Source organism: Colias eurytheme, chromosome 2 (genome assembly GCF_061535395.1).
Source record: "Colias eurytheme isolate Ceu_HAF_F1 chromosome 2, ilColEury1 Martin Lab GWU primary, whole genome shotgun sequence".
Lineage (NCBI taxonomy): Eukaryota > Metazoa > Arthropoda > Insecta > Lepidoptera > Pieridae > Colias > Colias eurytheme.
Window position 1 is genome coordinate 12,100,645 of NC_142981.1, and position 17,680 is coordinate 12,118,324.

At 35.6% G+C, this 17,680-nt stretch overlaps 2 protein-coding genes across 3 annotated transcripts; both read left to right on the forward strand.

Moving 5' to 3' along the window:
* The first annotated feature begins 1,142 nt into the window (after positions 1 to 1,142).
* Positions 1,143 to 5,792, forward strand: LOC149910734 (THAP domain-containing protein 5-like). The gene is made up of 5 exons (XM_090108463.1): positions 1,143 to 1,325; positions 1,771 to 1,963; positions 2,931 to 3,017; positions 3,921 to 4,010; positions 4,556 to 5,792. Exons 1-5 carry the CDS (start codon positions 1,243 to 1,245, stop codon positions 4,706 to 4,708), a joined length of 606 nt encoding a protein of 201 aa, XP_089964589.1. The 5' UTR covers positions 1,143 to 1,242; the 3' UTR covers positions 4,709 to 5,792.
* Positions 5,793 to 12,080: 6,288 nt separating this feature from the next.
* LOC149910735 (eukaryotic translation initiation factor 2-alpha kinase 1-like) lies at positions 12,081 to 17,015 on the forward strand. Of its 2 annotated transcripts, XM_090116357.1 has the most exons (4): positions 12,081 to 12,197; positions 12,231 to 12,340; positions 14,710 to 16,052; positions 16,512 to 17,015. In XM_090116357.1, the coding sequence occupies exons 2-4, from the start codon at positions 12,283 to 12,285 to the stop codon at positions 16,842 to 16,844; spliced, it is 1,734 nt and encodes a 577-aa protein (XP_089972483.1). In that variant the 5' UTR covers positions 12,081 to 12,197; positions 12,231 to 12,282; the 3' UTR covers positions 16,845 to 17,015. The 2 variants fall into 2 exon arrangements, with proteins under 2 accessions (XP_089972483.1, XP_089972475.1); XM_090116349.1 differs by having other exon boundaries at positions 12,086 to 12,340.
* The last annotated feature ends 665 nt before the right edge of the window (positions 17,016 to 17,680 follow it).

Below are 17,680 nucleotides of genomic sequence, written 5' to 3' on the forward strand. Positions count from 1 at the left end.
CTTACTTCTACTATTGAGAGAGAGCAAAATACATATTTTCTAATCTACTTACTCTTAGTCAATATCAGCATAAGCCAGATGAGATAGCGATAGAGTATCTGCACTGTCTTCAAACGTAGCGCGCCGGCGGCGGAAGTCAGCTGTAAAGCGTCTTATTCACGGTCCATCCCGACGTACGTCAGCTCAAGGCCGCGGTGCTGGATGTATCCTAGTTCCTACTGACGATCGTGCGCGCAATGCGCATCAAGAATGGCTAGGGTTGCCAACTTTTATTTGAAGAAATAGAGTATATCTGATTTTAAAGGAGGTAAATAAAGAGTAAATAAATATTTTTAAAAATGTATTTTTTTGTACTTTTTGCAGTACCTAAGAATTTTTCATTATTTTTGAATGAATTATATGAATCCAAACATTCCAAATCTAAATTTATATATTTCAAGAGCTCATTTTTAATTAATTTTTAATGAAGCTCGGTTTCTCTCTTCCCGCCACTTCACATTCATGACCGAAAAGACTCTTTCAGTAAATGCTGAAGTGGCGGGAACAGAGAGTATATAGCTAATCATTTTTTTAAACAAACAAATTAGTAAGGACATTTTTTTAAATAAATTGCCATCTTTCTGCAGTGGACTTTTGCATAAAATCTGTGTTATTCATCAATTCGCCTTGGAGTTCTTTTAAAATAATAACTTCTGAATATAAACTGTCCATGTGTACTAGGTTGATCCAAAAGTAATGATAATTGGGTATTTCCTGTGTACATAAAAATATAAATTAATAACTGTTTCTTGCTTGCTCATGTACTCACTAAGTTATCACAAAAAAATCATATCAATAAGCCACGTTTCCAAGTATTTACATTAATTTCTGTTGGCAACACTGATCTGCTGTACGTCCGCGCTATTCACTGTCCATCTGCACGACGTTCGCGGTGGTGGGGGTGCTCGCTGGATGAAAAATTGGTCGTGCACATCCAGCAAGATAATAATAATAATTATTGACGTACGTCAACACTATTCACTGTCGTTTTGCGTCGTGCATCGTGTATGACCTTGGCGGGACGTACGTCAAGATGGACCGTGAATACGACGCTTAAGTTTTTTATGGCTTGTTTAGTTATCACTTATCTGTGGTTTGTTTGCCTTCCAGCTGGAGGTCTCGCCCGTCTCGGTGCGTCAAGTGTTTATAACGAAATATTTAGAAAATAGTATTGTGTTTCTTTTTATTTGTCAGTGTGCGAAAATGACTATTGTGTGTTCAGCTACCGGCTGCACTAGTCGAGCGGGAGTTTTGGATAAAAACAATGAAAAAATATCTTTCCATCGGTAAGTCATTTTCAGCTAATTGATAAATATTTATCTTTTAACCCTATTTGAAGGTTTTATCAAGCGCTTTTTTATAACTTTATGTTGTTACTGTAACATTTACCCACTTTATGGGGTTGTGGAATACAAAAGAATTTAATCATTTACATATAAAAAATGTCACAGTAATAACACCGTATCACGTTTGGCATTTTGTTTACCACCGTAGTGTTGTTCACATGTAAGTACCACATCTATCGTATATTATCGGTTTACGACAAAAAATCTATTTCATATTAACGTTGATTTATTTATTTTGTTACATACATATAATAAATAGATGTAAATTTTCTTAAACCGCAGGAAAATAAAAAATACCATGTGGTTGTTTTATTAATTGACTTGTGTTTTGTTTGTTGTTTATTGTTTTATTTTTTAGATTATTAATAAATTCATATTGTTTTAGATTTCCTAAAAATCCAGAGATAAATAAAAAATGGGTACAAAACATGAGACGAGTAGAATGGACGCCGTCGAAATTTGCTAGATTGTGTTCACTACATTTCGAGCCTGCGTGTTATCAGGATGGATACTCTAGAAGAATTCTACAATCTTATGCTGTACCAACTATATTTCCAAACCAATTATCTGCTTCAAAGGTAATTCAAAATAATATCATTTACCGAATATTCGTATTGGGCGAATATACGAATATTTATAGTCCTTTCCACCTAAGATGATTTCTGTGACACGTATGGATTTTTGACACGTGTAGAAATGTCTTTACTGAAATCATATCAATTGTTTTCGATAATCGATAATATTTTATATGGAAATGAAATCGATTTGAATAAAGTACCAAAATTAGTATTTTCGGCATTTCGCCAACAATTAACTAAGGAAACTTAGCAAACAACAGCAACAAAAAGTCAACAATAACAATTAGTAACAATAACAGAATACCACGTAAAGTATCATTATAAAAATGCAACTTGTATGCACTCGTACAGACGATTGACTCGATTGACAAACGATCACAAGATGGGCGCCGATTATATGATTTTCCAACTCTATGATTTTTCAACGATCCATTCCATGTACACAAATTGCGTAGGTATTATATTTTTGTGTTATTTTATTTTATTTTTCATTATATTAAACTAAACAATACTGTTTTCGATTTATAAGTTTAAGATGTTTTATTTTTATATTTTTGGCAATAATTCCGCCATAAAATAAAAATATTATGCACTAAAATTATTTTGGCGTTTTAAACATAAAATACGTAATTCGGAACACGATGAAGTGTCACACAGTGTCACAGGAATCATCATAGGTGAAAAGGACTATAGAAGAGTAAATATTCATTAAATAAATAAGTCTTTTATTACCAAGGCGAGATATTCGTATTCGTATTCGTCGAATAGTAGGTTTGATATTCGTATTCGTAAAAGTAGTATTCGTTGCATCACTAATAATATCATGTTATTTATAACATAATATACCCCACAATAAAAAAATAAGAAAAATCACAATATTTATAACATGTATTTTTAGTACATAGTGGCCTTATTGCCGCCGAAGTGGGTCGAAAATGTTGTACAATTAATTGTTTTAAACTTTCAGAAATGTCCTAAGAAGCGACTGCTGATTATGAAAATCTCTAACGAAACTCAAACATCTCCTAGTCAGGAATGTCAGCCTGAAAATATTGTAAGTATACGAATATAGTATCACATAGTATTCAAAAAATTCAAATTAAAAATTCTTTATTTGGAACATAATAACAAATTGGCCAAATTGCACATAAACTTGAATTACGATGACATCCGTAAAAGCATAAGAGCTGTAGCACAGATGCCAACGCCCACTTCCATACATGAAATAAGTTCTATCTTATATACATCCATCCATCCTTATATACATCTATCCATCTTATAACAATTTTAATTAACAATAATATGCAAATTAAGTCGGATAAAAATATAAAAAAAGTAGTACAAAATTCTAGATAGCAAGTGTGTTTGTGAGAATGTAGATGTGTATTCGTGAGTGTATGAGTATATGAGTGTCTGAGTATGTGAGTGTATATGTGTGTCTCAGTTTATATGGGTTTTTCCAAGTTTGAGACTGTAAATTGAATAATTTCTTCAGTTTCCTCATACGAACGGGAGTATTTAACAATAATCTGTCTTATCGATATGTTGTATAAAAAGTTAAGGCGGTTCGTATCAGGGGAGATTTGTGTGATTGGAAGTGGTATTTATTTTAATTACTTGTAACACTAGGGGTCCGCTCTTGCTTCACTCGTGGTACATAATATTATATAGCCTATGTCACTCAAGGATTACGTACCTATCCAACGGCGCTAGAATATCTATATATTTTGAAATCGGTCCTATAAAATTATTCTTATCTAGATTTTGCCCACGGCTCTGATTGCGTAAAACTGTACCCCGCACGTATCTCTCCGTACTCCTGGCTTGCTTTCTTGAATATCAGTGTAGGCGTTTAAGCGTACGTGAAGGCATTACATGGCATACAAACAAACTCACTCACATTTCTAATATGTATTACATTGGGAGTTATATTAACTATTTTATGTTTAATTTTCAGAAATGTCCTAAGAAAGGACGGCTAGTTTTGAACACTAGTAATGAAGCCTCAACCTCGTCTGTTAATCAAGGATATCAGGATGAAAATGATGTAAGTGTATGGATAGAATGTTTTTATGCCGCTAGGGTGGGAAACGTATGCATCGACGACGCGTTGCCGATCCTCAACCATTATTTCTTTCTTTTTTTTTTTTATACAGGGTGACTGGAAATTCGACGTGATCCTTCAAAGGGGTTATACTAGAGGTCATTTGCAACAAATTAAGTCCAGTTAACCGGGGGTCAAAAATGGATGGTTATTAAGCTATGACCCTTTTCTTTTGAAGTGATGCAAGTTTTGGGCAAGCTTTTTTTTTATAAAGTGATCGCTCATTCTTCGGCTTTCAAAAAAATATCAATTGAATGTTAACAGTGTAGTAGTTTTTTCATAATTAATTGGTTTTGGTAAAAAAGGCAGAAAATTTTATCAGTCATAGCTCAATAACCGTCCATTTTTGACCCCTGGTTAACTGGACTTAATTTGTTGCAAATGACCTCTAGTATAACCCCTTTGAAGGATCACGTCGAATTTCCAGTCACCCTATATATACTAGTATAGATAAATTATATGTGTTAATTTTTTATTTTTATTTTTAGGGGCCTATGACTAAAGGACTTCAATCTAAACTGGAACATTATAAAACGTTAGCAGAAAGGCGTGGGAGAAAATTGAAAAATTTACAACGTAAATTTTCAAGGGTTGTAAAGAAAAAGGATAGCCTGGAGGTTATTATAAATCTTTTAAATTAGAAGAAGAGAAAAAGTCAATAGTTAAAAATTCTATTGATTTGGAAAATCCAGTTGTATCCCGATATTTCCTAAAACATAGGGATGCTCACTGCCCAAAGAATAGCCAAAAGAAATAAAGCAATTCGCACTAACACTACACTTTTAATCCCCAAGAGCGTATGATCACGTAAGAACTAGTTTAAATAATATACTACCACATGCTAAAACTCTGTCACGATGGTATCAAGTCATAAATTGTCAACCAGGTTTCACACAAGAATCTATAGAGACCATTAAAGTCCGTTGCGTAAAGTCTAATAAAACATTGTACGCTGCATTGTCCATCGATGAAATCGCCGAATTATCCTGAAGCTATCAATAATACGGCTCAAAAAGCTAAATTATTTGGTGATAACAATGTCGGTACAGAGAACCCAGAGGACACTGAAATGACATAATATTTTGACCTCGACTACACATTTAATCCGAATTTGTCTGAATTTTCAGAAATGTGTATATTTCTGGAAATGTGGCCAGAAAATTAAATAATATAATCCTCTGTGAAACATGTTGTAAAGCCGAGACTATAGAAAATGCTTTGCTTTATCCTCCATCCTGTTCAAATGCACATTTATTAACAGTTAAAGACCGGCGGGGCTTGTATAGGGCATCATCAAATGTAATTAGTATATGCCTATACACAGAAAAGATTTTCCGGCAATATTTAAAAATTATTGGTATTCCCGAAATTGGCAAAGATCATGATATATTAAAAATTACAATTAAAGTGTTAAATATGTGCACCAATAAAAATATTTTCAAGCAACTGGTTGTTCATAGCACAGAGAATTGTGTAATGAAAAATCACTTACATCTTTTAATAAAGTCTAAATATATATTATAATTTATTAAAATAAGAATACACTACGAAGTCAAAAAAATTGTAACTCCGAAGGAAAATATTAGAAATAAGTTTACCAAAATAATTTTATTTGAAGTAAGTAAGTCTTAACTAGATATTAAGATAATGTTTTTTTAACAAAAACCGTAAATTTATTGTAAAACATAATAAGTTGTACATTTTAAACAGTAATAAAGGCTTATTTTATTTTATTTTTTTATTATTTATTAACCCTGAGTAACATGGTTATTTTAATTTATATGTTATTTTAATTTTTACGTCTTATTCTGGGTCTTCAGTTATCTACATACCAAATTTCATTGTAATTGGTTAAGTATTCGCGTGAAAGAGTAACAAACATCCATTCATCCATCCTCACAAACTTTCGCTTTATTAGTAGAATGTAATGAAAATGTTTTCTATAAGACTGCCCTTTTATTAACTTGTTAGAATGCTGCATGATTCCTTCATGCCGCACGTTACCTTTCTCCTCACTCCTTTAACTCTATCATCATGTCCACCTTTATTATAAATTAGTTACATTTCAAGTTTTAAAATTTCTTTTATAATATACTAGCTTTCCGCCCGCGTTTTTAAAGGAAAACCCGCACAGTTCCCGTTCACGTGGGATTTCCGGGATAAAACCTATTCTATGTGTGTATGTACAAAATTTCATTGTAATTGGTTCAGTAGTGAAAGAGTAACATCCATTCTCGTATACTTTCGCATTTATTATATTCGTAGGATTAAACAAATAATGTAGTCAACTGAAATTAATTTAATTTTGTTTTTTTTTGTATATTTATTATTTCACAAAACCGTAAATGCAAAATGAATTTACGATTTTATCGATTGAAGCACATCCCATCACTATCACCTCCTATCTATCTATATGTACCTATAGGTACCTATAGTAAAAATGGTGCCATGCATATAGCATATAATCTATATAATATACTACTGTATATACTGAAATTGTAAATATATTCGATTATAAAATAAATATTACATTAATTTTATCATCTCCTTTTTTCAAGCACTAAGCGTAACTTAAATAATAATTACATAGTACATACACAGCGTACATCCTGCTCTAAGCGTACATGAGATAGCGTTAATTTATAATACACTTCTTTGACGTGACAACGTCTTATAATTCGATATAGCCGGCTGCACGCACGAAAAAACATGACTCATGCGGCGTTACCTCGCTCTGAGGCGTTCCATGTAAGGCTTGAAGTGCAAGCGAGAGCGCGGACCGAGCGACAAAGAAGCACAATCGGACGTTGTCACGTTCAAGAAGCTTCTATCCAAGAAGCTTATATCTAATACACTGGAGATTTCAGTATGAACATTAACTTGTAACAAGAAAATATGACGTTGAATGACGCCTGTATGTTTGTCACCTCAGTTTGTCACGTTCAACTATCGTCAGTAAACCGACTTTACAGACAACCAATTTTTTCAACATCTTCTGAGTTCTGACAGAGTATTCAATGCATGCTCTATGTCTAATGTCTTTATCTGTGGTCAAAGAAAAATAATAATGTCAAATGTCTATACTCTATACTGAACTCAATATTATTTGTTTCGTATCAATATCCGGAATCCATCTTGAGTCAAGCACCCCCTCTTTGTGCCTTGAGTCAGCGTTTCCCCTACCTCTCCGCTGGTGGCGCCCTCTATCGTACGGTTTTGGTACTACTTACAAGGCGCCTGAGCACCGGGTGAAGTCTCGTCATTATAGCGTCGTTCTTTGTGCCGTGCACAAGTCAGCTAGAAGTGTACTTTACGTTTTAATTTAATTAGTTTTTTGTTTAAACGTTTAAAATTAAAATTTAAAACTATCAAGTGTAAAGTGCAACCTCTCCGTTTTTGATAATTATGGAGAATCAGGACTACGAGCACAATGAGGAACCGGTTAATAAAGAATCGGGTTCTGGGAAGCGTCGCCAGTCTTCTCCACCGAGTTCGGATTGTGAAAGCGTCTCTTCGAGCAGTGACAGTGATTTTCAGGATACACGTGTGCACCGAAAAAGGTTTAAAAAGGCGGGTAAAGAAGAACAAACCGTGAGTTTTGAACACTTAAACATGCTATCGTACCAAGTTGCATATCTAACGGATTTAATTACCAAAAATGCCGCGTTTGCCAACGGTCTTCCTACTGTAAATCAGAACGTTGAAAATGTGCTTCATTCGAATAGCGATTTAAATTTACGCCCACCTACCCTAAGTACGGAAGGCGCGTCTACATCTCAATTGAATTTATCCGAATTAAAAACTACCGTCAAAGATCCGATTTATTCGCAATCGAGTGAAATTTATCTAAACAAATTGCACAATTTACAACGATTTAACCGCGATGATTGGTACGCTATTCGTTTTGTTGATGTACAAAAGAAGTATTTGACAACACCCGGTTTTGTGGAATTGAGTGTTAACGATTCTTTAAAACGGTATGAATCGGGTATGCTTCGGGAGGACCCTCGTTCTTATTTAATCGAGCGGTCATTTGCAGCCTTAACTAATGCTATACTATGCCAAAAAGATGAATTACAAAAAACGTTGCAATCATTAGTAGATTGGGCTAGTCAAGAAAAAGAGTCGTTAACGCCAAACTCATTGTTTAATAAGATAGAATCGTTGTTTTCTAAAGAATCGGCATACAATAAAGTTACTGACGATTTATTACAAATAGTTTGTGGAAGACGGGCAGACTGTATTACTTTACGCCGCGAGTCGTTGCTTAAACAAATTCCGGAGGAATTTCACCGCGACGTTTTATTTAAAATACCTCCAAGTGCGTCAACGTTATTTAATGACGAGTCAGTGCAAAACTATCTCCAAAAAATTGGGGGGGCCGAAAAATTAATAGCATTACCTCGATCAGGGCCTCACATAAAGGATAATTTCATTCGTAATCAGCACAATCAATCTAAGCCATCAACAAGCTCACAATCGAATGAACATTTTTTTCGACACAACTCGTCATCTTCTAAAAAGGGTAAACGCACATCTAGGCAACAAAAATACGCAAATAGAAACAAATCAGGTAGTTATAAACAAAAAGAAAAAGGATCGCGGCCTTCGTTTAAAAATAAAAATCGCGAATGACTATCAATTATTTTACGGCGGCTGTCTCAAACAATTTCAATGTGTCTGGAGCAATTTCGGTGCACCAAAACAAATTTGCAAACTACTAAGTGGAGTATGTATTCCCTTTATCCAAAAACCGCCGCTGATATTTCCAAATTCGTTTATAATGGAAAAATATCGAACACAGTCGTCTCCAGACATGACCTTACAAATAAAAGACATGTTGAAATCGGGAATATTAGAGCTAGCAGAGACAACTCCAAGTTACCTTTCGACTTTCTTTTTGATACCGAAACCCGACGGAAGCCACCGTCCAATTTTCAATTTGAAGCGGTTAAATTTCTTCATCAAAACAAAGCCATTTCAATTATTCAGCCATTTTCGCGTGCCAGCCTTTTTGCAGGATTCCGATTGGATGGTGAAACTGGATTTGAGCCAAGCTTACTTTCACGTGCCTATCTGTCAACGCCATCGCAGGTTCTTAAGACTCAATTATCACCAGGATCCAAGTCGGCACCAATTGCTGCAGATGACGTGCCTGCCCTTCGGTCTCTCCTCGGCACCAAGAACGTTTGCCACGTTGACCAATTGGGTGGCAGAGTTTCTCAGGAGCAAAGGCATCAGGTGCGTAGTTTATTTGGACGATTATCTTCTAGCGAGTCAGTCCATGCATCAGCTGGCAGACGATATAGCTCAAACAATCAAAATCATGTCGCTATTGGGCTTGAACATAAATTTCGAAAAATCTGTGTTGGTACCGACCCAATGCCTCGAGTTTCTCGGCATTACCTGGGACACAACGCTCAACGCAAAGTCCCTGTCGGTGCCGAAGTGCTTAACGCTACGCAAAGCACTTCAAAAACAGATCGAAACAGGCAGTTGGTCCCTAAAGCAATATCAATCCTTAATGGGGAGACTCAACTTCGCCGCATTCGTCGTTCCAAGGGGACGACTTCACTGTCGTTCACTGCAATGTTACAGTCGACAGCTGCCAATGAACCATCCCTATCGCAAGGTTCAAATCCCGAAAAGAGTGATAGAGGACCTGGTATGGTGGAAGGACGCAATCGGGACGAGCTCACCAATTCATCTACCTGCAATAACTCATCTTTTAACGACGGATGCCTCAGATATCGGTTGGGGGGCTTGTCTAGGAGGCAAAAACATATTCGGTCACTGGACAGTGCGCCAATTAGCGTGGCACGCCAATCAAAAGGAGATGTTCGCGGTATATGCAGCGATTTTGCAGGAACAGAGCCAGTTAACAAATGCTCATATTCTTCTGCAAACGGACAATCGAACAGTCGTGGCTTACATAAACAAGGAAGGTGGGACAAAATCAAAAAAGCTTCTAAATTTAACTCGACAGCTTCTGGCGATTTTGGACGGGCTCAACATTCATCTCCAAGCGCAATACTTTCCGGGCAGGTACAACGCCGAAGTGGACGCTCTGTCTCGTCAGAAACCTTGTCCCGAATGGCATCTGCTACCACCTGCCACGATGAAGATATTTCGAAGGTGGGGAACTCCAGTAATAGATCTCTTTGCCTCAACGTCAGCTCATGTGATCCCAAACTATGTGACAGTGGACTTGCAAGACCCCATGGCGCAGCATCACAACGCCTTTTGTCACCAGTGGAATTACAGTCTAGGGTGGTTGTTTCCCCCGCCAAATCTCATCCCGACAGTCCTACATCACCTGAACGAGGCTACGGGGAGGTACATTCTGATTGCCCCCAAATGGCACAAAGCGTTTTGGCGGGCAGATGTACAGCGGAGAGCGCTGGATCATCCTTATCTCATTCCAGATCTAGCACAGGTGTTAATCGACACGACAACGGGTGTGCACCCACCACAAGTACAAGACCTGCAATTGGAAGCCTGGTTGATGTCGGGTGGCAAGAAATATTAGCAGGTTGGACGAATCAGGAACAAGAACTTTTAATGTCCAGTTGGCGAAGCTCAACATTGAACACTTACAAATCAGCATGGGTTAGATGGAAGAAATGGTGTGAGTCAAATTTTATTAATTTTAAATGTCCGAGTGCCGATCAGGTGGCGCGATACCTGGCACATTTACATTGCGATGTTGGACTTGCATATAGAACTATATTAGTACACAAATCAGTTATTTCAACATTTACTAGTGTTTCTACCAATATTGACATGTCATCAAATTTTTTCATAAAGCACATGCTCAAAGCTATATCTGTTGCTCGAAATAAACCTGTAAAACCGCCTATTTGGAATCCAAAAAAGTTGCTAGATTATATTTCTTCACATAGTATAGATGAAAATAATATTTATCAGGTTTCTAGACTTACATCTACTTTATTATTATTAGCCTCTGGTCGTAGAGTTCATGACCTTACTTTACTTCGAATTGACAGCGACAGTTTTGTGGATGAAAATAATTCAATTGTATTCTGGCCAGCTTTTGGTTCTAAGACTGATAGTATTAATCGTAGGCAGTCTGGGTGGAGGCTTAGAGAACACCCTATTAAGAACTTAAACTTAATTTTTTGAATAAGACAGTTATTGAAAATAACAGTACAGCGTCGAAATAACATTAATCATCTTTTCATCACAGCTAGAGGTGAATCTAAGCCTGCATCTAGAACTGTTATTGGCGGCTGGATAAAATCCCTTTTGAAAGAGGCTGGTATAGAGGCTTCTCCAGGATCTGTAAGATCTGCTGTAGCCTCTTTAAATTGGGTAGAAAATTTTTCAATAGATAAAATTCTTGAAACAGGTAATTGGAAGGCAATACATACTTTCCAGAATTATTACCAAAAAGAATTGATTGAATATAATAGGTCTAATTGTAATGAATCGGTATCATTGTCTAATTATTTTGATCCTGTTTAAAATTAATGATATTAAGTACATAAAATTAAAGATTGAATATTCACATTGTATGTTGATTAGTAAGAATAAATAGTTTATTAAACATTCAATGTTTATTATTTTTATTACATACACATTATAGCGTCTATTACAAGCTATGTGCATAAGACATAGCTTGCGCACCAGGTGATAACAAACAAATCACTCAAGATGGATTCCGGATATTGATACGAAACAAATAATAGAGAGTTTTACCAACAAATAAAACTTACCTATTATTTTTTCTTCAATATCCGGAATCCAGGTAATGTCTACCTGGTGCATCATGAGTGCCATAATGACGAGACTTCACCCGGTGCTCAGGCGCCTTGTAAGTAGTACCAAAACCGTACGATAGAGGGCGCCACCAGCGGAGAGGTAGGGGAAACGCTGACTCAAGGCACAAAGAGGGGGTGCTTGACTCAAGATGGATTCCGGATATTGAAGAAAAAATAATAGGTAAGTTTTATTTGTTGGTAAAACTCTCTATTGTCTATGATTTTGGTTATTGTGAAATTGTGACGTGCGATTGTGTGTGATTGTGATTTTTATTTTGATAATTATTGTTTCATTTAATATACATATATAAAATGTCTTCATTATGGATTAAATTCCAGTAGACGGATCACTGCTTGATCATGTCTAAAATAAACTTTAACGAATGGAAATCGTGGTTTCATCATCCTAATCCACACGAGCAAGGAAACTAAAAATGGGTAGTAAAAAGGATAAATGGGAAGCTTTAACCACCGTGAAATCGTTTGATTTAGGTAAATAAATAATATTAATTGCATGCAAGTTACTGAATATGAATATGCGTGTAATATTATCACTGTATTGTAACCTTGAAACCTACCTTCAGGAAAATAACAAACAGAATTTGTTGAATTATTTTAATGTAGTAACGGTACCTACAACTGTACTTATGGTCTAAACTCTAAAGCAATATTGAATAATGTATTCAGTGTGTTCAGCCACTTACATTCTGATAATTTAATATCTTTGTAACAAAATGTATTACGTTGTGATTTTTCCTTTTATATGTAATATTATCCAAGATAGTAACACTTTTTTCGTTTTAACCTTACCTCTATTTATGTAATTTGTCTTGTAATTCTTTTAATAAACTTACATTACTTTTACATCCATACTTATATTATAAATTCGAAAGTAACTCTATCTGTCTGTTACTCAATCACGCCTGAACTACTGAACCAATTTGCATGAAATTTGGTATAGATTTATTTTGATACCCGAGAAAGGACATAGGATAGGTTTTATCCCGGAAATCCTACGGGAACGGGTTTTTCTCTGAAAATGCGGGCGAAGCCGCGGGCGGAAAGCTAGTTATTAATAAACTTACTTATTATGTCAATAAAAAATACTTACAATTATTGATACTAAAGTAATTGAAGATCTAAATAAAATTCTCAAGAAATATAGACAAAATATTGACAGTTTAAATCCACAATTACTTAGCATTGAAGCAATATTTTAATAAGGACAATGTCAATAATAATTTGCCAATGTAAAGATCTCTCTGCGCTGCACTTTGCCATATCTAAGAAAATGTTATTCGTGTAACACTTAAGCATAATGTACTGTCGGAAGAGCGAGATGTCCTAACACAAGCATTTAATTGCTTAAAAGGATGTCTCAATGACTGTTAAATTGTAATACTACTTATTTGTTACAGAATAAATATTTTTGATTTTGATTTTTTTTTTTGATATCTGCACGGCCCTGAACCTCTCAACCACCGAGCGGCCAGATCCGACCGCAATACAATAGATTTTCTATTGTGTCTGTGATTCCGGGGCCTGATGGATTAAAGAGGAACAATAGTTCTATCATATATGTGATTTTTGCGAAACTAAAAATATTTAGGTACACAAACAAACAGTGGATAGTTCTTGAGATAAGAACATCCAAGCCAATAAACAAGCTCTTCAGTTTTTTTATTAGTATTCATATAGTTTTAAATTTTAATAAACAGCAAAATAATAAATACGAAATGTGTGAATTCAGAAAATTTATTTGGGTAGTTATTATTTGAACTGTTTGCATTTTTTAAGTTACTGTTGATTATCAATTTTCCATTATGTGTTTAGTGTTGTAAAATGAAACCTAAACTTAAACTATTTATAAACAAATCTCAATTTATAGTTCAACTAGCGGTCCGCCCCGGCTTCACCCGTGGTATATATTTCGCAATAAAAGGTAGCCTATGTTCTTTCTGAGGGCCTAAAGATTGTCTGTGCCAAATTTCAACAAAATCGGTTGAGAGGTTTAAGCTGGAAAGCGTAACAGACAGACAGACAGAGTTAATTTCGCATTTATAATATTAATATTGGAAGGGATTTTCAATCCCATTATTTTTGTTTTCTTTTTTTATCTACGCCCACTTGTAAATGCCACCAAGTACATTATGTAATGTAACCTTACCACATTAACCACTATCAAGTAGAATGTTCCATGGGTTGCAACATTACTATAATATTGTTATACATATATTGAATTAGTTGCTTATAATATTTTGTGAGGATAGGTGATTTCAGAGTGCTCGTACTTTAAACTAATATTATAAATAATTAAGATGTATAATACAGCTCTATGTAAGTAACATCCACATGTAGGATCAGATACACAGATAAAAATTTAATAATGAAGCCCTTAATTGGACCTAGTAGACAGCATTCTTTTACAACCCTGTCTGGAAGAAATTGCTATTTAGCGATAAGACCGCCGTTTGTTATATTGTATCCTAGGCTAAGTCTCGATTTGTAATTTATCTTGAGCAATAAAGCATAAATAAATAAATAAACCCATTTTCTAAATCATAAATATTTAATTTTACAATATATAAATATATTCAAACTGTATTCAGTATTCCCTATTATGTAAATACTAGTGGTCCGCCCCGGCTTCGCCCGTGGTACATATTTCGCAATAAAAGGTAGCCTATGTCCTTTCTCGGGTATCAAAATATCTCCATACCAAATTTCATGCAAATTGGTTCAGTAGATTAGGCGTGATTGAGTAACAGACAGACAGACAGAGTTACTTTCGCATTTATAATATTAGTATGGATTAAATTTGAATGCAATAATGCAATAACCAAAATTATTTTTCTTTCCAGGTTTAGCTCACAACAGTCACCATGACTCCGTCTTACAACACAGTATGCAACAGATTGACCTTATCAACTCCACCGCCACTACACCCATTAGTCTACTTGTTCAATCCCTGGTCAAGCAACTCTGTACACTCCTGGAAAAAGATTCCTCCAAAGCGAACCAACTCTACAATACAATATGCGAAAAGTTACACAGCATGAAGCTGATAGACGATTCCTATGCAATGGGAGAGTTTGAAGTTATGAGGAGCCAGTACCAACGTGCCTTGTACCAGCTGGTTACAATAGCTAGTGGCTCAGAAATACCGATCACTCTACCAGCTACATGGCCCCTAACAAGATCAGGTCTCGAATGGTCGCGATATCACAAGGAATTCGAGGAATTGTACTTCATAGCTGGTGGAGGATTTGGCAGCGTGTTCAAAGCGCGACACAGACTCGACGGCGTTGAATACGCTGTGAAGAAAGTGTTCATAAAATCCTCCGACGTAAACTCCATCATGACACATCTCGCGGAAGTCAAAACTATAGCCAGTCTCAATCATCCCAACATAGTTAACTACAAAGCTGCTTGGCTAGAACCTTTAATTGAATCCACAGTAAAGAAGAAGCGTAAATTCCATATGGATACAGATAGCGAAGACATATCATTAAGCTCCAATAGAGTATCTTCTGTATACACAAATATGATGAAATCCTTCAAAACGTACAATTCCAAAGAGCTGACGAAGCAGCATAGTCAATCGGACTTTGTAATATCTTTCGAGAATTCGGAGGGTTTCGAAAATGACAATTCCGATCTGGATGAAAGCGAGAGTGAAGACGAACCGCCGTCTGCAGAACATAACGCTATATGCAAGTTCCTAACCAGCGAGGAGTATGAGAATTGTTCACGGGTCAACTTAAAATGGGCGACTCTCTACATACAAATGACGTATTGTAAGCAGACGTTGAAGCAGTGGCTGGACGAGCGGAACAGTCACATGACGTTGGCCAGAAAAGGCTCGGATGAGTTGGTCCTCCAACATTCCGATTCCAATGATTCTGGAAGTTTCGACACGCATATACCGGATGTTACGTATCCCGTCGCTTGGACGCGTATAGATGTTATCGTGGACATGTTCACGCAATTGGTTCGAGGCTTGCACTATATACATTCGAAAGGTGTGATCCACCACGATGTGAAGCCCAGTAATGTGTTTGTGGGTGAGAGTGAGAGTGGGCTGATAGTGCAACTGGGTGATTTTGGCCTGGCCTGTCCGTTGCAGCAGTCGCACAGTGGGTTGGCGTTAGGCACGCATCTGTATGCCGCTCCAGAACAACTGGAGGGACAGTGTAATCCAAAGGTATGTATTTTTATTTAATTTTTTATAACGGAACAGAAGAACATTTTATTTATTTTTATATTATGTGCTGTTATTTTTATAGCCCTACAACTAATTAGGACATAATTAAACCTTATCTATAACGATTTAAAAACAGTGCACGCAAAAAAAAAACACAATTTTTTCCACTTTGGTTAACATTATTTCATGGCTTAGCTTAGAAAAAAATTATATCTTATTTGTTTCCGGATAATTTATTAGGGAAAAATCTGACTATTAGTGAAAATTACAAAAATAGTTATAATCAAATGGGTAGATTTAGAGCCTGCTAAAACAAACAAACAAAACCAAATATATGTAAATCTTTTAACATTATCTTATAACAAGATTGTTATCAACAAAACTTCTCAATTACCACAAGGATTGCGAATCAATTGATTTTTTTTTTCTGAATTAAAAATATTTTTTCATCATTTTCAGAGCGACATGTACTCCCTCGGCATCATTCTGCTAGAAATGGTGGAACCGTTCAGCACAGACATGGAACGCGTGAAAACGATCACAGATCTACGTAAAGGACAAATTCCCGCGCATTTAACGGCGAATTATCCAAAAATAGCTCACATTATCGGAAAACTGGTGCAACGGAGACCCGGGAAGCGACTCGATTCAGGACCACTCTTGGACGAACTGAAAACGTTGTGTGATAGCAAAGATGAGACCATCAAGTCGTTGCGGGAAAAATTGGCGGCAAAAGATGATGAAATAGCGAAGTTAAAAATGATGCTCGCTAAGTTTAATCACCGTTCCTAGTACCTGTGTGTTGTGATAGTGTTGTGGTTTGACGGAGTGTTTTAAAGTACTTTTAAATTGGATTTTACCTAAATGAATTAGTGTTACAATGATTGTGAGTTATTGAATGTGTTTGACATCTAAAATGTAACTTTAGACTATAAAGATTTGGTTCAATTATTTTGAACAACATTGAGATCTTTTATTGGTGGTATAAAAAAAAACACTTAAAAATTGCACTAAACACATGTTTTTTAACCGCTCATATGCTTGAGAAAAAAAAAATGACCCCTTACTTAGCTACGCGCAACCACAGTTGCAAAAACACGATCGAGAATCTTGTTTCGCGCAACTGTGGTTGCAAAGCGACTTTCTTATTTCAATTGATTATAAACTCTATTTCATACTCTCAGAGTCTTATTTTTACGTATTTAAACCAAAGACAACTAATTGATTCGTCTATTTCTACCCAGTACTACCAACCTTTCAAACAGAATTTTGGGAATATCTTAGTTTGTATCTTACGTGTCTTACAAGGAAGTGTTAAAATATGCCGTAATTGTTGTATTTTATTGATTTCTACTCGTGTTTACTTACCAGATTATTCTCTAACATGTGTTTTATTGTTATAAAGTAATATTTTAGTGACCGTTGTAATAAATATGTAATAAAGACGACTTTAAAAGTTAGTAGACTTTAGACGATTTCATAACTTTTTAAGGTATACGGTAATCATATATTGTAAAAATAACACAGTTTTGTATAGTATTATTACAATAGCAATCGATTACAGTCAATATATTTGAAGTACTCCTCTCGCGGAAGTCATAAATTAAGTTTTAATAGCGGTGCGTCGA

Bases quoted from the DNA above. Each gene is read 5' to 3' on its own strand.
- LOC149910734 (XM_090108463.1), top strand. From the start codon at position 1,243: ATGACTATTGTGTGTTCAGCTACCGGCTGCACTAGTCGAGCGGGAGTT. The intron at 3,018-3,920 runs GTAAGTATACGA...TTTAATTTTCAG, and splicing joins AATGTCAGCCTGAAAATATT to AAATGTCCTAAGAAAGGACG. The intron at 4,011-4,555 runs GTAAGTGTATGG...TTTTATTTTTAG, and splicing joins GATATCAGGATGAAAATGAT to GGGCCTATGACTAAAGGACT.
- LOC149910735 (XM_090116357.1), top strand. From the start codon at position 12,283: ATGGGTAGTAAAAAGGATAAATGGGAAGCTTTAACCACCGTGAAATCG. The intron at 12,341-14,709 runs GTAAATAAATAA...TTTTCTTTCCAG, and splicing joins CGTGAAATCGTTTGATTTAG to GTTTAGCTCACAACAGTCAC. The intron at 16,053-16,511 runs GTATGTATTTTT...CATCATTTTCAG, and splicing joins AGGGACAGTGTAATCCAAAG to AGCGACATGTACTCCCTCGG.